The following is a 21,496-nucleotide window of genomic DNA, read 5'->3' as shown; positions in this document are numbered from 1 at the left end:
AGGCCAAAATATCAGTTCAGCAGACAGTATTCAGATATTCCACATCTCTACTGCCTATTAGTGTGTGCCTGTCACCAACAGAATATCATCAACCAGTAAGCCACAGTAACTCAGACAATTTTGACAAAATTTTCTAAAAATCATTTTTGTGCCTCATCCATAATGCTTTCTAACAGCGGTATGATATTTATTTTAAAACTGTCTGAAGTCTAGAAATGATCCATGAAAATTACCACCACTATCCCCCTGTACAGGAGAAAGTTTTAATGATTGATGAAAGGATGATCTAAGTGAATACTCAGACAACTTAGATGTTGCATTCTTTCAGAGGCATAATCTTTCAAATGTCACCTTAAATTGTAGCCCTGATAATACTTCACAGATTAAAAATCTTGTAACAATATTGATCATAAAGAATGATCTAGTTAGGACATTCAGTAACAAATATTCACATTTTCTTACAAGTTCAGCTGAAAACTCTTTCCTTTTAAAGTGTTCTACAGTTCTAGAATGCACTACATTTTTATGCCCTATAGTTTAGCAGGACTCAAGTCTGGGATTTAAACTTAGATACAAGTTGAGGTACTTTGAGAGCACTCAGAAAAGCTTGTACCTCATAATGCTACAGCAGTATTGTTGTTAAAAATACTTACCAAGAATTTCATCAAAGATCTTGTACAAGCCTGGAACAAAGGTAACTTCTCTGCAATTCATTCCTACATCTTCATCATAAACCCACATTAACTACATGGAAACAAAATAAAATAAAAGTATTTACTGTCTTGATAAACCAGTCTATGATTCTCTAAGATCTATTTCCTTCAGGAACTTTCATCTTACAGTCTGATTACTGCAGCCATACAAAACAAAAGCAGAAGTCTGCCGAAGTTATAGCTGTGCCCACAAAGAATTCCATAATGAAAATCCCTTTTTTTCTGCTTGGTGGAGAACTCCCAGCAGTACAGACAGTGAAGTTGAAAGCAATTTGCAACTTCACAAAAACAAATGAAGGAAGTGCCAGCAGGAGGCTTGAATTCTCTGTTCTCTACCTAAACAAACAAACCAAAGCATTTTTGGACCTAGAACAAATGCTACTCACAAATATGCATAGATATGTGTGTGCACACAGGCATGTTTGTGAGCACAGACCTGTAAACACAGAGCTGTCTGTTTGCACACACAGGTGAGTGTTTGTGTTTTGACTGGATTTCAGTATTTTTTGATCCTATCTTAACCAGAATAGACATTTCCTCATTAAAACAACAAAGGCCATTAAGACTGTAAATTTAGTGACACTTACCTGAGTTAAGGGTTCCACTGACCCAATGTAGGTATCTGGACGGAGAAGGATGTGCTCAAGCTGAGTCTTTTTCTGATAAACTCTCTCAACAGACATCTTCTTTGAAGTGTCATTTTTATTAATGCTTTCTGAGTCTTCCTTTTTTGAAGCATTCATCTGATTATCAAATAATGTCTAAAAAACCAAACCAAACCAACAATCACCCTCATTCAATCTGTCACTCTGGAGATATAAACAAAATCTGACAGAGATTTAAATTACAATCAAAACTTGTCATGTAATTTAAATGTTAAGTTTTCAGATGCATTAAGATAAAGCTATCCTTGCAACAGAGAAAGATCAACAGATTACATGACAGATCATGACAGACCCTTAACAAATTGTTGCATATTCAAACTTTAGCAATTCACTAAGCACAATAAACCAAAATAAGGAAATAACAGCACAAAAGGCACACATCTCTTCAGGTTAAATACTTGTAACATCCATTTTGTGCATAAGTATTTGAATCCAAACCACTGAATACTATTCTAAATGGTAACAGCAATACTACACTTTCACATCATAGTCTGGACAATTCATTCAGCAGGACTTAAGAAACACTATAATGCCTCTCCAACTGGCTTCTCAGTTACTATAATTTACATTCTCTATTGAAGTGCTCAAACCTGATACAATCCCAGAATGCTTTATGATGAAAGGAGAGACACTATTTACAAGAGCATATAGAGGAAGGAGAAGGGGAATAGCTTCAAACTGAAAGAGTAGATTTAGATTACGTATTAGGAAGACATTCTTTACTGTGAGGCTGGTGAGGCACTGACTGGAACAGGTTGCCCAGACAAACTGTGGATGCCTCAACCCTGGGTGTGTTCAAGGCCAGGTTGGGTGGAACTTTGAGCAACCTGGTCTAGTGGAAGATGCCCCTGGCCATGGCAGAGGGGTTGGAACTCACTGATCTTTAAGGTCCCTTCCAACCCAGGTCATTCTATGATTGTATGAAATAAGCCAAGGACTGTAAGAGGAGGGAATTACATAGGCTAACGTTGGAATTTAAACAGAATTCAACCCTATTCTGTGTAGATTTTATGAAAAATACCTGGAAAACCAGTTTTATAGTAAACTAGCCCACTTTGGGATGGGGAGGGAGGTGGGATATAAAGATCTGTGCACTTACAGCAATTTTTTTTCCTGATAGATACATCCTTGCCATTGAATGAAAACCACATTAAAAAAAAGTTAATCTCAGAATAACCAAATGTAGACTAGCCCGATTCTGAGATAGTAAAAGCATATATACAAAGAGACTAGCAATGACATTTTACAGTATGCATTCCTATCTATATATTAGAATTACCTTAATTATCTTAAAATGCCAGTAAATGTAACTTTAACTCACATGATTTATTTGCCTGGCTAGAAGACAAATTTTGTCCCCACCCACTCAGTACCTGAATTAGCCTCCTTCTCTCAGAGGGGGTTTATCAACTCTGAAGCATGTGTTACATGACCAGTAGAAACCATTACCAGACAAATAATGAGGCCAAAGCCCACTAGCCACTCAGGCAATTATTTTCCCTTTCATTTAGCTGTTTCCATTATGTGTCTATATAAAGTAAATACAGGCTAAACTCCAATTAACCAGTCATCATGCAAATTCTGTGGCTGAAAGGAAGGGTAATCACTTCTCCTTCGATGTAGCTTTTGTTGCAGCCTCAGATAGCCCTGAAAGCAAGGGGCAATAAAGCACATAAATGCATAGGAAAAAAGGAGCAAAGGATACTGAACTCACAGAACTTCAGCAGAATCAAAAAGGCCAAACACCAACCTACAGCACACAATTCTCCACATATTAATCTCATTTATCTTCTCCATTTCTAGTACTCAGGCTTTGATGCCTCTACACCTCCCCCAGCCCAGCCGGCACAAGAATAAAGCACTTAATTCTATTCATAACATGGGAAATTACCTTTCTCCTCCAGATTTAGAGATCACATATTTCTAGTTTATTTATGGAAATTCTAGGAAACACTTCCAGAACTTTGAGAGAGGCAGATTGTGTGCACCAGTTATGACAACAACCAATTATTTGGCCACGAGTAAACCTGAACATGCCAAATGAGAGTAAAATTCTCTATTACCTACTCCTGTATCTAACAGCACCCAGAGAAAAAGAGGAAAGAACCCAGGGAACCTCACAATCTAGCACCAGGATTACACAGCAGCAGAGTTGGAACCACAACACTAGCTCTCATGACTGTTCTTCTGGAGTCCATCTTATTTTCTGCCAAACAGGGAAGCTGGAAAATCACATGGGTGATTACAGGGCTTTGATATCCTGAAAAGTTAATTTAGCCTTCACAGTTATTTGGTTTTAAACTGTGATAACCCTGTCACCATCACCCTAAAAATACTAGCTATGGATAAACTAAGCAAGCAGAAAAGGAACAGAACTTTGCAAATAGATGCCATAAACTGATACATGGAAGAGGAGGAATAAGAATTGTTACTAAAGAAGCATTGCCAGTAGTTGCAACATAATTTTTTTCATTGAAGTAGTTCTGTGAATGATGTCCAGGCTTCCAATGAGTTTCACTGTACATGTATATAAATATTTTTTATTTTATTACCATCTTTGACATCGTATCTCATAGGAATTACCCTTAGCTCACTTACTGGTCCCACAGCTCCGTTAATACTGTTTTACCATGTTCACTTGTTTCTTAAGAGACCAGTGACTAGCAGGAAAATAATATAATACTTCTCAGTATTATTTGATAATGATGAGATAAGTTTTGGTAAAAATGGAAGAGAGAAGATGCAATTGATATAGAATGCAAAAGAATTCCAGGTGCAAAGACCATCAAAATCTTGTTCACATAGAATTGTTTAATTTGCTCCCAGTTCTTAGGCTTTAAGAAGTTTTTATGGTCAGGAAAGTTTGTGATAGGCAGTCACCACAATAGTTCTTCAGCTGACATGTATATCAGTATCATATTCTCAGGAATGTTCTGATACAGATCTCCAAAATGCTTCTACTCACCGAGTGTGTGAGGACTGGGATCTAATCCCACATCACAACTTGGCAAACACTTTAACACAAAGTGAGAACTTCAACCTTAGCCTAAAAATTTAGGCTACAATTTTTTTACCTCCCATGGTAAAAATGCTATGGCACAAGTAGAGTAAGAGTCAGAAGATTAGCAAAAGTCCATTTTATTGTGACCGAGTAGCTCCAGATTGGGAAAAATTATTACAGAATAAAATACTGGGATTTTTACAAGCTATTGCCTTTAATACAATGCTAGGAAAAGCATTTCTGCTTTCCAGTGAAAGTCTTACTGACAGCTTATAGGAGTTTATACTTTCCAGTCGTCTTCTGTCGAGATGCTACTTTCAAATTGTCATCACGTTGACAGACAGGGGAGGTCACACCTAAACAAACTCTGGTGCCTAGCAATAGTTAGCCCTGCAGGAGTGTCCCTTCTTGGGGACACTCACAGTTTGCTGTAGGCCAGCATTAGTAAGGATCTTCTGCCACTGTACTCCCTGGGACACCTATGTCCATTATTTATAACGCACTCACTGGAACACAATAATGCGTGATTTAAGGAGGGGGAAAAATACACAAAGGATCAGCATAACATATATTCTTTCTGCTCAATGATTTAAAAAAGGAAAAAAGTAGTCTTAAAGAGCTTTAATGCTATAGTTTTTATTAAGACATCACAAAGTATGCCAAACTTAAATGTTCATTTCATTGTCATACAGAACAGATTTTATTCATGATGTATGATTTTATTCATACAATACTTCAAGAATCATACATATTCTGCATGCAAAAAACCCCTCATGTTATAAGCATTCAGAACTTATTTAACATCCTATTGAAACACAAGCATTAAAGCCAAAAAATACTCAACTTCACAAATGAATGTAATTATGCAGGTATACAAGGAGCAGAAGTCAATGGAACTGCAGTTTCCCAGGCCAAGCATTTTAGGCTTTGCTGTACCCAGAAAACCAATTCTGAATCTCCATCTCAAATGGAGACTTTGAGATTTCAAGTGATGCTTAGAACTCATTCCAGAAAAGAGACATCTTCATCACCAAACACAGGATAGAGATCTACGGACACAAACATCCTCCACAGTGTTCACATTTTGTGTTCCTTGATAAAAAACCAAAATAAAATTTAAGTGTTTTCAACTTCTGAATTTCTACTGCTTAAAATACAAATAAATGCAAAAGGGAAGTCCTCCCCCACTTTTTTTTGTTTTTAACTGGGCAAGCACTTAACTACAGTGCTGTTTAACTGACAATCTCTGCTGTATATTTTGGAATTGTCTCAAGAATGCCTTTTGTATTCTGTCCTGTATGAAAGATCTTCATATTGTTAAAGCTCCAACAACACTTCTCAAAACAGCACCAGCTGTTGTTTCATGAGAAAACCCTTAAAGAGAATTAACCAAGTGTCACAAAGGGCTTAAGTCTTCTTCACAGTAAGACTGCTTTTTGCTTGTTTGTTTACAGGATACCCAATGTTCAAGGTCTGCTTTGCAGTTTTAATGTTGCCAATTTTTTTTTTTTTTTAGACAAAGTATGACTTTCCCAATGCTCTTGTGACATTCAAAGACTTTACAAATTCTTACTAATCTTGTGGACTTTTGACCCTCCAGACTGATGACAAATACACAAATATGGGTAAATCAGCAAGATGACCATGCTTAAGTAGTTTAGAAAGGTACAACCTATTGCCCTGTTCATCCTTCTTCCAAGACATGCAGTCATATTTCATACAATGACCTCTGATGGTGCCAGCTTCCTACACACTCAAACACAGCACAGTGACAACTAGATAGAAAAGTCCCAATTCTCAGCTGACAGCAATTGCTGCACAGGATAACACATCACGACTATTGTGCATGCTGTCACAACTGGGGCTTATCGTGGCAACTGCTTTCCCCAGGATGATTGCAATGTCTGCAGAGTTTCCTTTCCGAAGTTGTTTTTGCCATGAATTTATCTAGTACTGTGTGAAAGCTGCAGTCATTCTATCCTTTGGTGATCTTCAGAGACAGAACCCAAGTAGCTGATGGACACCAGTTTGGCAACAAGGCTTTTACTGTCTACCTTCAACACATGAACTCACATATTTCACTTTGGCATCTTCTCTCTTCACATTTTGCCTTTTTTCTTATGTTGTGTTCTCACCCATTGACATTTCTGTGTATAACAAGACATGTATGACATCCATATTAAGTTAGAGATTTTTATTGCCTTTTTGTAATGAAAACGGGGTCATGTCATCTTTCTTTGGGTTTCCAGCCACCATGCTGGGTTTGGTTACTTTTGCTGCAAACAGCTGTACTTAATACAGCTAAATCTTAGTACACACTTGATCTAGAGAGTTTGGCAGCACCACAGAAAAGCTATTCCTATCTAAAGACACAATAACTTATAAACTACAACAAAGAAGACAAGTTTCATCATCAGTTTCAATCTTGCCATAGCTGACATATACATCCTTAGTTTGACCCCTTACTTTAAGTGAAGGCTTTAGTCTTACTTAAGTAGATGAATGCCACACAATAGAAAGTTGAAAAACCTGAAAAATGTTAATATTAATGTCTCTTCCCACTTATACAAACTTAATTCTGTATTCGTCACTGTCATATTCTCCTCCACTGCAAGATATCTCCATACAACAACACTAACAAACCATTTTTCTTTTCCCCATTCCTTCTTACCCTTAACTAGGTGGCAAGAAGAGAGCTCATTTTCTACACTCGCAGATAAGCATAAATGAACCTAGAAGAGAATATGTAGGTGAACAAGAGGTTTCCTTCCCTTTGGCTTTGTCTTTTCTGCCTTAAACTCATAAAACTACTCAATACAATGAATACTCCTGATACATACTCCTGAATGGGCAAATGCAGCCCTGGGACATAACAACTTAGAAAAGTAAATGCCACGTGTCCTACATTTCCTTAAATAAAGTGTAGTATAAGCTCATTTAGTGGGACAAGACAGTAAATTTTGAGTGTAATTAAGCTGTAAAACCTTGGGAGGTTAATTAAGTAATGAAATCCAGAGAGTTCAAAACAAAACTCCTCTTCTGAGGGAGCTATGCTATACCTCCAAAAAGAAAGGTGTAGGTGCTATATGATAATTACTAGGGAATTCTATAGATAACATGCATTTGATCATAGTGTTAGATCATAATGGCCTCTTCTTGCCCCAGAAAAATAGACAAGGAATAAAACTTTACCTAAACATTTTGCAATCTTCTCCAAGACAGCTCTGGCTGAGAATACCTCCCACCATAAAAACAAAACTGGAGGGAGTTTCAAAATAAACCACTCTCCTGCTGTGTTTAACAAATGGTGGGGCTCTCCTGCCAAGATGAAAACACACAAAAGTAACAGTTCCCTTTTCCACAACAAATTTCCATACATTGTCGCAGACCATCAGTGACATGAACTAAATCTCTCTATCACATCCTTCCCAAAGCTGATCATGGAAAGGAGCTCATGGAAAATTCACCTAGAACTAGTCTCACCAGTGAGACTAATCCATCTGTTCATTCTAAATTCCTAACTTTTTTTCTAGTCCCCTGATTCTGACACTTTGCTCTGGACTCTGAAAGTACCACATTAAATAGAGTTTGGTGATGATGATCCAGATATGGAATAACTTCAGAATGGTCAGATTTCACTGTTATAGAAAACCAAAACTATTAAATGCTGCCAAAATGATAAAATTCCTTCTTTCTTCCCTCCTCTGTTCCTTATAGTGGAATCAAGGCTACCTCACAACAATCTAGCTCAGAGAGCAAATGCATCTTTTCCCCATTCTTCATCAACCAGAATGAATCAGTGTTCCACTAGCTCACTTTTCTGAACAAGCTTGCTAGAGAATCAGACAACTTAGTGGAGCAAGGAGGAGAGAAGAAACATATAGCTAGCAGGATATGGTTTAAAAAAAAACCCCCACACTTTTCAACAGGTATTGCTAGATTGCTTAGCTGCACAATGGAACAACACTCTTGGAACTGCAGAGCTCTATCTTCCTAGTAAATACCTAAACACCATAACAGTAGCATCATTTTCATTTTGGGATTATTAATACAGAACATAGAGGCATACCAGATTTAAATAAAAATTCAGGGATTTGTTTTCTCCATTCTTTTTGAAGAATAACACCTTTGTGCAAATATGTTTGTTCACTGTAATTGCTTCTGACCAGAAAATTATGTATATAGTTTTAAGTACTAATTCATTTTCATCATATTAAGTTAGTACAGCAACAGTTACGTTTTATTTGGCAGAGGCTTGTGCACAACCAGCAGTACATTCAGATCCTGATCTTTACTATGTTCTTTAAAAGCAGGTGCCTAATATCTACGTCTGCATGATGACAATAAAATGAATTTTATTGCTAATTTTTTCTGTTGGTCTGAAACTTTTTAGTTGTCTATCCACTGACAAGTTCTATTCCAATACTAATTTTTTTACTGCTTACACAGTATCAAAAAGCACATCCATGGATGATCTGGTAACAGATTAATCTTCTAATAATCTCTTATTTCCAGCTAAAATTCAGAAACAAACCAGAGAAAAAATACCTAACATAAAAAGGAATTTATTAATGTTATACTTTAGGACCTCTTACAACTGTTTTCTTACAGATTCTGGTAACAGTGGAACCACTAGCTGAAGATGTTTGATGACAGAATGACCAAATCTTTTTGGTCCACCATGTCACCAGCCAGCTCACACACAAGCCCTCCAATAGCCAAGAAATCATAAAGTTAGAGGTTCTGACAGCTGAACTTCAGATTATCAGTGTCTGGCTGCACCTCTTTATACTTCAGTGTTTCCTACATCCCTGACCTCTTTCTAATGCTTTACTGCATCACCAGTTTGAGCACTGTGAAAGTATTCCAGACTCCCAGCACATTTCCATTTCCCAGTCACAAGGATTACTTGCCACAACCTGATAGATTTTTGTTTCTGCAAAACAGAATCTTCAAAACCCATACAGGCTGTATGTCAGGTATCACATCAGCACTGTGATATTTTCTTTCAGATGCTCTGGGGTCTACGGCCAGCTTGAACCCATATCATACTGCAAGGTATTTTTTTCCCTGCTGATTTATCTTTAATATAAATAAACAAACTTTAGAAAAAAGTTTGGGCAGGACTAAGGCAACATTCAAGAGGTTCACGCTGCGAGACAGCACGTGGAGAGAACAAATACAAACAGGGTAGGTTTTGAGCTTGTGTTAAGTGGCACAAATGAAGATTTTATTCTACAGAGCACCCAAACCCCAGACTTTTCTGGTCAGGTTCGGGACTACTAACGTAGCCACACTACATTAGGAGTAGAGGAGAGCCCAAATATCATTCAGAGGTTACTTATCCAACTGCAGTCTTCAGTGGGAAGCAATCCTCTGCTGAACAAGAGAAGCAAATCCTTAAACTCTCAAAAATGTAAGAGCTATCAGTATATTAGAATTTGTTTATAATAACATACCTTTATGTTATTTGCCTGTCTACCTTGCATTGAAATACTAAAACACCTTGACTGTGATACATGGGTTTTTCAGTTTTAATACACATGGTGCCCTAAAAAGGAATGCAATATGATCAGTAGAAATTATTAGAAGTCTGCTTCCTGGAATCTTCCACAAAAAAGCAACAGCAACATATTTACTTAACACAAGGCACCACATAAATGAAAATTAATGAGTTTTTTTCCTTTTAACAAAACTGTCTCAAACATTGAACAAACTCTCCACTTTCACACCCATACTATATTTGGTCCACACTAAAAATTACTTTTTTATAATTAGAAGCATCTATGGTAACACAGCCACATTTTCTGGTATTCTCTAGTTCAAAAATCTTTTTTTTCTGCCATATTAAAATAAATATGAATCCAGTGTTCCTTAAAAAGAAGTAACTTGAATTTAATTGCTCAGCTCCTACTATGCAACATCTACTCCTCCTCTTGAGACTTTACAAGCCTTGAAATGTTTTATAAGCCTCATAAATATACTACAAATTCTAGTCTCCATCCTGTAGTAAATTGCATGAGAAAGCAACAGCGGGTTGGTGTTCCAGACATTGACAGCAATTCAGAAGGAGGAAAACAGATGCATAAACGAGTCAATAAAGCCTTAATGCTGTTCCAAAACTCCCCTCTCTTCCTCAGCCACTCTTCCTCCCAAAACAGCATTCCTACAGAAGTCATTAGGAAAAGCCTTTCAGAATTGTTCATTAAAAGTGCTGACAGTCTTGAAGATCATCAAAACTCTACCCTTTAATTTGCTATTTAAGAATTGTTTCTTGGCAGACAGAAGAATCAACCTCTCCATAAAAGGTACCATATAAAACACTCATAAAATAACTTCAAATACATTTTGAGAACAATTTTTTAATTGTTTTGCATTTTCATCACCTTTCTGTTACCTGACATGTACGTTTATCACTCAGCTGGCAAAGAAGAAAGTCTACATGGCATCTTCTGAAAGACTGAACTAATATCAGGAAGGGCAGGTTAACGTGATATAACTTCAGGTTTGTTTTCCCTCATGCATCTGGACCATCTGTCTCTGTCTCCACCAAGTAAACCAGTATGAAACTTCTCCCTCTGTCCCCAGCTGATTTCTCACATGCTTTTACAGTTTCCTATTTGAGACTTTAAGAAAAACCCTCTTCTGGATCTACTTAATACCAAAAAAGAATAACTGCCTCACTTCTTACAACTGCTCTCCTCCAAGCAACTTGCCTCCCTTTTACTCCAGGACTGTGACATGACACCTCAAAGTTTTCATGATGATGCTGTAACACAACACTGGTGGAAAACACTAAGTTAGGATCACTGAACAGAGTATGACAAAAAACACAACCTCAGCCAACAAAAAGCTCTGTGCTGATGCATGGAGTAACAGCCTGAATGACCTCAGGTAGCAGAACTCTACATCAGCTGGACTGAGACAAAGCTCAGTTTGCCATTCTTGTATCTTTACATCAGGGCACACAGCTGGGGAATAAACACAGGACTGAAATGCTCACACACTACCACACTATCATCCCTAAAAACTCCAAACAGCCCAGAGCTACCATGGATTAAACAGCTGGAAATATCTCCAGTGAAGCTCATGCTAGCCATATCTCATAAGTAAAGATGCCCTGCTTAGGGCCAGAATTCTAACTGCTCTTATGGAAACATTACATACCAAGTTGTCTGGTTGCAAGAGCTTTTTTTTTAATTTTTTCCCCTCTACTTTATCTCAACTTCTTTTGATTTATAGGAAAATAACTTCTCAGTGTTATCTTAGGGCTCCTGTATTTTGTCATGACAGGAAAATATTATTTCTTGCTCTCTCCTTGAAGATTGCTTCACAGATTGAGAAAGATGGTTGTGTGAGTTTCTGGTACCTCATTAAGGTAGACATTTGCCTGGCTTTTCATACATTTGCTCTTCTCACAATTTTCTCATGTCTGAAGAAGACACAAGAAGCCCAAGACTAGCTAGGCCCACTCACTCACTAAAAAAGAGCAAAAGAAATCAAGACATGTGGTGTTCATGAGAGAAGGACTGTTTACTATCTCAACTGCAATTCTACTTCATTAATCAAGAGAAAAAATAGTAGATTCAACATTTTAATCCTTTTTTACATTTTTTCCCCTTTAAAGTAGCTTTTTAGATTATGCCCAAAGGAAAATATAGTTCTGATGTTTAGGGTCTGAACCTTTCAAACGTGTTCTAGCTCAAGTAGATTTTACACTAGCTTGGCTAACACCCTTTTTTCTTACTTGCTGAAAAAAAATACTCAAACTTGCTAGATGTGCAGAGAGTAACAAATACACAGAATTATCACTGTCACAAAATAAAAAAAATAGAAGTAGTACTTTACTTTCTGTGGCAGACTGTATTTCTATGTAAATTGGAATTGCATTGAGACACAGACAGGATATTAAAATAGCTTTATTAAATGAAACTAGATGAGCTGATATCATAGAATAAGTTAACAACTCACTTTAAAACACAAGTTGAAAGGACGTAGGTCATAAGAGTAAAAGAAATGAAATTTTAAAAACAGCAGATCTGATGCTCACTTGTCAAGGAGATGAAGAATATTTTTACCTGCTTTTCACACCAAATTTTTGAGTACTCATTGCTGAAATACCCGAAGAAAATGGCTAGGAAATACTTTTGAATAAAAACTACTAAGAGCTGGTTTATCACTTCACTTATGAGGAACAGTTTTCTTCTATATTTGCAACACAAATTTTTGGTGTTTGATCTTGACACCTTGTTTTTATTGCTAGACCTTAAAACATACTTTAAATTTTAGTATTTATTTTCAAAGTTATGTAATAACATTTTATATACCCTGATTTAGAATTTACTTTAAATCTGGAATAATAGCCTTCAAATAAATTCTTCCAAAATACCTGTGTTCCAGTAAAAGTATTTGAGAAGACACCACTATGTTTCCAAGCATGCAATTTTGAAAAGAGATATATTCACACAGTTATACACATTTAGAACTATGTATTTTGTTTGCTCAATCTGCTTTTGAAAACATTCCAAGCTCCTATTTAACACAGGACAATATTTTCACTGTAGGTGGCTTACAAGAAATTTACTGTTTCAAATGAGGAAAATTAAGTTTTCTGTAACAGTTTTCATTCTCAATTTTCTATATATAATCTATAATATATATATTTAAAACTCACTCCCAGGGATGGAATCACTCCCATCCATCAGCTATGAATCACGTGTTTTCACTAATTGAAACAGAAACATGCATTTGCAGACTGCCTTTGCACATCGATACACAAGACAGTTTATATGCAAGGTAAAAACCTACTTCCGGAAAAACAAAGTCAATGTAAATGAAATACTAAATTTAATCAGTAATTTTTTCAGACCTAAGCTGTCTATCTTAGAGTACTTATATGTTGTCTTATTTGGAAAGGTTACTTTATCTGATCAAATAAAGTAATTCCTTACTTACTCTTTAATGCAGCACAGGCATCTTCGAAATTAAATGTACACACAAATCTCACAGGTCAAACATTAATTACCAGGGGGCACATGCTTGGACGCACACCTTTCCTCACCAAACACCTAAAGTGATCGGCCACAAACCCTCTCAAATCAACTCCTCCCCAAACCCCGAGACAAAAATTCCTTCCCAGACATGGTTATAATTTAGGACCCCACTCCTGTGCATCCATCACTCTTTCACCCATGCCAGGAGAAGGTTTCCTCCCAGCTCAGGGTGCAGATGCGTGTCCTGAGCTGTGGGACTGGCTCAGCCGCTGTCAAAGACGTGGCCCCGATCCTGTTCCAGTACCAAGCCTCCACTTGATATCACCTCTATCACGTCTTTGATCCTGCATTATTCAGCACTCTGACAAGGAGAAGACTGGACAACAAAAGTATTTAATGAATGGTGGTGTGGAGGGGAGAGGATAAGAAGAAACCACCTTTTGTTTTTGGCAGGCAAACCAAAACATCTGAGGAATCCTTATTCAAAACTATTGTGTCTGACTCAGCCAACTGAGCCACAAATATTTCCCTCTGGTGCTAGAATATCCAGGAGAGTCATGATATCTCTTTACAGCACTGCTTCCTTAAGGGCAGCAGAATCAGAAATACAAGACCAGGAGGGAATGCTGCTTCCCCTCAACTGTTGGATATCACTATATAGCTCAAAGCCTACAAAACACATTCTGTCTAGTAAAAGTAAATATTAATATTAATACATTGGGGCAAGCATTTCAGGTCTGGCCTTCCTTTCATTGTATAACTGTGATAAAAAGAGGGGGAGGAAAGGTAAGGACTCATAGAACAAAAAACCTCCCAGTTCTTTGGTCACCATAATAGCAGAAGACAGACACTCATATAAAGCAAGAGAAGAGCACCGAGACAAGGCCTGGCAACAACACCAGACCCTTCCCCCACGCCCGCCTGCTCTGCAGACACCACAGTGCGGCAGAGAAAAGATAAGACAAACTAAGAGCGCATGTAACAAGTGTTACATGTGTGACAACTGCGCCCTAGCCCAGCGGCAGCCGGCGGAGAACCAGAAGGCCCGATCCAGATAAAGACATGGGAAGAACAGAAAGCTAATTCTGAGCTGTAACCTGGGTCTGGAGAGGCAACAAAAGAGATCCAAAGGACTCAGGAGCCGGAACTTCAACCACCTACTCCTCCTCTGAAAAGAATAGCATAGTAAAGAGCAGCAATAAAAAGGATAAAGGGCTATTTACCCTTGGTTCACCTCTAGAACAGTATGCTTATTTCTAAAAACAGAAGATTTCATTAGGATTTGGTCATATTACTGACCATATCTGTTTGTACTTCAGGCAGGCAGAACCCTGACAGCTGGGCAGAACCCCAGACCTGTGACAGAGCAGTAACACAATGCAACTCTTGGCTACACTGCCACAGCCCAACACTCTCCCTCCAAGCACTAGACTGGCAGAAGAAGGGAATGCCTGTGTTGCTCCTGTCCAAAAGCCTCTGCTCCCAAATCACAGGAATGCTCAAAGCCCAGTGTAACAGTGATGGGCAGACCCTTGGGGCGGCAGAGATCCAGTTCAGATTTCAAATGCAAAAGACCAACCCATAAAGTTAGAAGCCACCCTGTGCAGAAGCCATAATCAGTGAATTATGGAATATCACTAAAAATTACTGTACATTATTCAACAGGAAGACTTGCTTTAATCCTCTCAGAACATACTAAAAGTCAAATCAAACTGAAACCAATCCCTTTATTAAAGTTAAAAGTATTTCATTTCAAATGAAACAACAAAAGAAAGATGAGGTCCCTTTAATAGGACTAGGATGGGCTTTATTTGTTGGTACTTTAAAAATATATATATATTGATCCTACTATTTTATTAATTACATACACTCTTCATATCTTTTAAAAAATGACAGTATTAAGTTAAAAGTTATTTTTAAGGTAAACTCTGAATCTTCTGAAAGGTGCTTATATCGGAATTTAGATTATTTGAAAGGCTGTTTCTTTTCATTGACCAGTGTACAGCTACTTATTTATTCAAACAAGTATAACCCACATACATGCAATATTTCCAACTATTAATAATATACATAATTTCCATTCCACTCCATCTAAGGAGAAGATATTAATGATATTTTTTTTTAAAGAGAAGTCACATGAACACTCAGCATATATTGACTTTAAGCCAGCATTTCCTAGAGCAAAAACCTGTCCCTTTCACTAAGGACAGGAAAATGGAAGTAGTGTTCAAAGTCCCAAATTATTATCAACACTCTCAGCTTTCATTTATCAGGCTCATATAGCTCTTAGGGTCGAGGAGAAAGTCTTGAAAACACTGACAGAAGTAAGTGATTAAATGTTGCTTGTTTGAAATACTCAGTTTTGTGGGCATTACCATTTTATCAGAACCAATGCACTTCAAAGTGTTACTTGCAATGACTTCACCGTCACTAAAAAGGCATATTTATAAAATAAAATTAAGTGCTATTACTGTGCCATTACAATTCAGTTTCTGTAGTTTCTAAACACACACAGAGGCTGAAGAATTATTTCTTTTGTTCACAGTAAGTTTTTCTAGCATTAGAAAATGGCATTACGTTTCACCAATGAAAACTCTCCTAGTTACAAATCCATGCTTTTGTAACTAACTCTTAATACAACTGAGTACTTTCGTGAGTGACACTTGGAGATCACCCACCAAAAGTAATTTATATAACTCTGTCAAAACTCCACCTTCTACCAACTATTAGAGCGCAGGGCCGCAAGTTGATTTCAGAAAATCATCAACCAGACCAAGAAAAAAACCCGCTATTAAAAAACCAAGCAAGTACATTTTACAAATCAGAGGTTATCTTGGTTTGTCTTCAATTAAATGATGCTAAAATATTTTCCCAATAAACATTTTCAGTTATTATACTCTCATGAGTTCCCATCACTGGTAATTGTGCCTAACTAGTTATATTTCTTCAAGTCCTGTCACAGCTGAAAACACAGATGACTTGCTGTTCGTTTCCATAAACATTTAATTCCTCTTGCTTTTAAAAGTAAAAGTAGGTCTCACCTGATGCTTGTATGCTATTTCATTATGTCTTATAATGAAATTCACTCTAGGCTAAATTCTCTCTTATAGGAAGTACCTTTCCTTTTTCACTGCTGCATGTAATTCTTTCCCATCTACAAGCATGCTCTTTGAATCACACCCAAAGCTGAAGTTACACACACAACTCTTTACTAAAATGTGAGCAACTAGGTCATGTACACAGGATCTGCTAGTTTGAAACATAAATTAACATCCTACCAACTTTTAAATGTTTCCTCATCTTTAGGGCCAGACTTTCTTCTGTTACCCTTCAGTTGTTTAACTCGTGGTTTTATTAAGAAACCACAAACTACAGAGAATACATTACTCAGGCAGAGAAGCATCCTAGTGGTTTCGACACACTAGCAAGAATTCTACAGAAATCAAGGTGGTTTCAAAACGACCTACAACCAAACTGCAAGTGGTTGCATATCCAGCAGATATATGGCAAGCAGATTAAAGCCAGACAGCTAAAACTATTCTGTCACTACCTCTGTACCTCTCACCCTTCTCAAGGACAGCATATGATCATTTACAAATGAACCACCACCTAAACCAACATTTTTTTTAGCCTGGCACACTGGTCATGGCCCCATCCAATTCAGTGCTACAACAATATTGTTCTTTTGTATGCCAGTGTTCTGCAGCTGATGTGAAACAGGTCTGGTTTTAGGAGCTGGGTCAGAAATTCTACCTTCACCATTTAAAATGCACACGAGAGAAAGAAAGAATGTCCCACTGTTTTCTGAAAAAATAAATGAACATAGTTTTAACTAAAATCCGATTATTACCCTACAACTACTCTGAGCTGACAAAAACACTTTTAACTTTTACTGCTTTTAGAGAATGAAAAGTTTGATAATTTCCAGTTGTAGGAAACTGTTGACTCACCATAATTTCAACCCCATTACATTTAAGAACATGTTTCAATAAAAATGCCTATTCAGTCATTTTCACACTTCATTCTGCAGTTTTCTGTATGAGCTGTAAAACTTTCAATTACTTGGTCAAACCTAGATAGTAAAATCTTAATACTGAAGAGCCATCCAAAGACCACAGTTGATAAAGATTGCAAAATATTGTGGAAAGAAAGGAGAATAATTTTAGCTTCTCAACTCAGACATGTTCACATGTCTAAACTGTGTGATTTCAAGGGGCACACCCAGAAACTTGCACAGTTTTTTTTAAATATACCTTTCCACATTGCCAGCTTCTTAAAGAGAAATACCAACATAAAATGCAGTAATTAGAGCCATGGAAATAGTCCACCAGCAGAACACACAGGATTTGTTCACTTCAATAATATTTATTTTTCAACAGCTCCAAGATGTAGAGGAACACAAGAACAAGCTTGCTATTATTCTGTTTAACACGGCTTGTTAAAAGTTCCCACCTCTGTAAAGCACATGTGTCTGACTAAAGATACCTTACCACCTGTCCACCAGGATGTAGTGTCTTCTGCTTAAACACAGAAGTTACCCCTCTATGCTGAGCAGGAGAAAGGCACTGGAGTTACTGATTGGCTGAACCAGAAACCTTCAGGTCACCTTTGCTCCTCCTTCCTCTCAGGTCTCACCAAAAGCTGAGAGCATCCACTCTTACTCCTGACCAGGGGAGCACCTCTGCACCGGGAGCCAGGCTCGTACTCTCAAAGGACTGTAAGGATGCTCAAAAGGATTCACCAGTTCCATAGTCAGTTATCACCAGCACCCTCTCTCATCTCAGTACTCCCGACCAATGCATGAAAGGCAGTAAAACACCCCCTCCCTGGGTCTGTTGCAGAGTTACAACTTTTGGAAGATGATAAAGTTGAATGCCAAGATGGAATAGCAAGCACACAGCTCCTGCTTCCTGCCTCTGAAACTTGGGAACTTCAAGTATTGTCCTTTCACACAGTTGGAAAAGAAAACGAAATCAACACAGAGACCCTCTGCTAGCCCACAAAGGCTTTGCTCTAGGAACGAGGGGCAAAACCTGCACCTCTGGCGGGACGACAGACAGACCGTATCTCGCTTTGGAGGACAGCGCCTTCAAGACAACCCACCCGCTCCCCCAGGAGCTTCCCACCTGTTTGCTCAGACTGACCTCTTCCCTACGGCTCCCAGCACCCCGAGAAGCCCCCACAGGGACAACAGCTGTAACACCACTTCCAAGCCCAGGCTTCTTCCTCCTACCCCGGAGCCCTCCACCGAGCGGCGGCTCCACAGCGCGTCGCTTTCCACACCAGCCCTCAGCTTGCTCCCTCAGCTTCTCCCCTCCTTTCAAAGCCAACCCGCGCTCTTTCCACACACACAAGGGACGCAAACAGAAATATTATTTATAATAAAACCCGGGTAGCAAAACCCATGAGCAACGAAATGCAGCCCCACAACTTACCACCCAAGTCAGTCCCCCGCTGCCGCCGCCGCCTCCTCCTCCTCCTCCTCCAGACTTTGCCATTTTCTGCCCGTCTCTCCTCAGCCGAGGCGAGGGCGCTCGGAGGCGGCCGGGAGGGCCGGCACCGACACCGCGCCTGGGGCTGCTCCGCGCCCGCCCTTCGCGCCTCTCCCGCCCTCACCGGCGCCCCGGTACCGAGGAAGGGCGGCCGAGGGGCCCGCACAAAGCGCCCCTTCCGCCGGCGGGGAGGCAGCGAGAGGGAGGGAGGGAGGGCCCGGCCGGGCCTGCGGCTCTCGCTAGTTTAAAGGGACGACGGGCCGGTCCCTTCGCCTCGCGGCGGCAGCGGCGGCAACAACAGCCACCGCTATCGCCGCCGTAGCGCTGCTGCCTCCCGCCCTCCTCCTCACCCCCGGGCCGCCCCCCCCCCCCGCAGCCACAAAGGCCCGGAAAACAGATTAATAATAAAAAATCTCCCACTCCCTCCCTCCTCCCTCGTCCCCTCCCTCCCTCCCTCCCTTCCCGCCCCTCGCGCGCGCGCGCGTTCCCGCGCAGCAACCCCCTTCTCCGGCTCCGCGCCCCCCGCACACACGCACACCCGGTGCTAGCCCGGCCCCCTCCTTCTTCCCCTCCTCTTTCCACCCCGCGTCCTGGTGCCCGGTGCTCCCCCACCGCCGCCGCCGCCTCCTCCCCCTGCTCTCCCCGCGTCCGCGCCGGGACGCCGCGCGTAGACAATAAATAACCGCGCCGGCCCCGCTCCGCGTCCGCGCCGCGGCCGCTTCTCCCCGCGCAGCCGGCCCGGGCCTCTTCTCCCCCCGCGCCTTCTGCCCGCCAATCACGCGCCGGCCCGCCAATCGCGCGCTGGAGGCGGGAAGGCTGCGCCGGGCGCCGGCCAATCCGAGAAGCCAGAAGGACAGCCCGCGTGTGACGTCACCGAGTGTGGCAACAGGGCGGGAACGGCCCGCACGGGGGCGCTGCCGCGCGGGGGGCGGCCCGAAGGGAGGCGGAGAGGTTGGATCGGGATGGGGATAGGGATGAGCACAGGGATAGAGATCCCGCGAAGCCGCGCCCATCTGCCGGGTCAGCGACGGGTTCCCTCTGCCCACCTTCCCGCTCTGCGACGGCGGGCAGGGAGGCGCCTCGCTTTCCCGTGATCACACCGGGAAATTAGTCTGGGGACTGGCAGAGCACGGCTGTCCCGTCTCCCCGGTGTTCCAGGTGGATGATGCTGCGATGCGCGGGCGGAGAAGGGGGAGGCGGTAGGTGGGACAGGCGATCGGGGGCACGGCGGGCAGCTGCCCCTTTCCGACAGCCCCGTAACTGATCCTGCAATGGCCACCGCTGCGACCCGCGGCGGTACCAGCAGGGTGGAAGCCCCGGCGCTCCAGGCAGGCGAGTGTTTACAATCCACTGCCCTCTTCTGGGCTCTGGGAATCAGCCCGAGGAGTCCTTTAACTCGGACAGCTCACAGATCTTTATCCTGCATTTGAGCAATAAGGACCTGTAAAGTCCTTGTACAGGGTCACACAGCACAGCGCCCCGTTCTGTACACAGTACACAACCCTGTGCAAGCCTATTCACCGTTTTGAAAAAGATGCTGTGGCCAGAAAACTTAGCATCTACTTCCTAGGTCTAACCAACGTGTGTACAAAGCCCAAAATCCATGCAATTTAGGTATCAGCACAAAAAATATGTACAGTTTTAGACAGTTTGCACCAAAAGTATATATATATACATATATCTAACCGTAAATATTATGATCAGATTTTTTGACAAGTGTAGAAAAATGCTTCAGCACACGCAGCTTCCCATTCAGTAAATTTCATTCTGCTGTGTGAAATGCAAAGGACCTACCTTGTCCAGCCTGTTCCACTCCTTGAATTATTAAGAATGTGAAGTCTCAAAAGGAGGGAGTAGTAGGAGCACTGCATCTGAGCTAGTAGGCAAATCAGAATTCCTTTTAAAGGAAGAGCACTAATATAAAGTCTTTTCCTTTTGCAAAATGTTTTTCCTGAGGAGTAGAGGGATTGGAAATGGAGCAGCCACTTTTGTGGAGTCAGTTGTAATGTTCAATTATGCCTCAAGGGAAGGATCAGACGAATTTCTAGTAAATATTGCTTATTTAGCATAATTTTATTCTGCCAGTTTCTAAGGAACCTATTAAACTAATATCTAAGTCTTGCACAAGGATTATGGAAAATAATGGCATCTGCCTAGAAGGGACAGTAAGTTATGTGTTCCAGCCTAGTTTTCTCACAGCTGCATGTACCCCTGAGCTGTGGGCTGTGTTTTCTTCTACTTTTGGCAAGAAAAAGAGTGTTTCTTGCAGAACCAGAAGGTAACACTTTCGGGGTTATACCTAGTGCTTCAGAATTTTGGGCTTGTTGATTAGAACTGTGTTGATTTTTTTTCTTTTTCTCAAAGTCTCAAATTTATATGTAGGATCCCTTGAAATGAATCATGTACCGTGAACTGCTGCAATGAATATTGTGAGGCTCAGAGAAAACAGGAGTGCATCTGTTCAAAGCTTTTTGCATTGGTAGAGAACCCTTCAGCAGAAACAGTGCAAGTCCCAAACATCAGTGTACCATGTTCTCATTAGCTCCAGCTGTTTAGTAAGTAGGCTGTCCTTAGTGTGGGAAGTGTGCCTTTTGCAACGTGAGCCAAGTAGAAGATAGCAATCTGACTTGAA

The 21,496-nt window shown here is 40.4% G+C and overlaps 1 protein-coding gene across 4 annotated transcripts in view; it reads right to left on the bottom strand.

Annotated features, from left to right (window-relative positions):
* TOP2B (DNA topoisomerase II beta) overlaps positions 1–19,236 on the bottom strand; it is a 59,367-nt gene extending 40,131 nt beyond the window's left edge. For all 4 annotated transcript variants that reach the window (XM_063408811.1, XM_063408813.1, XM_063408812.1 and 1 more), the window contains exons 1-3: positions 18,808–19,236; positions 1,301–1,474; positions 654–744 (exon numbers count right to left, since the gene is read on the bottom strand). In XM_063408811.1, coding sequence (XP_063264881.1) covers positions 654–744; positions 1,301–1,474; positions 18,808–18,870 — 328 coding nt within the window. In that variant the 5' untranslated portion in view covers positions 18,871–19,236. The remainder of the gene's footprint in view (positions 1–653; positions 745–1,300; positions 1,475–18,807) is intronic.
* Between the last annotated feature and the right edge of the window lie 2,260 nt (positions 19,237–21,496).

Source organism: Prinia subflava, chromosome 1, assembly GCF_021018805.1.
Source record: "Prinia subflava isolate CZ2003 ecotype Zambia chromosome 1, Cam_Psub_1.2, whole genome shotgun sequence".
NCBI lineage: Eukaryota > Metazoa > Chordata > Aves > Passeriformes > Cisticolidae > Prinia > Prinia subflava.
Note: the sequence above shows the minus strand (reverse complement) of the source record. Positions and strands in the feature narration are given on the sequence as shown.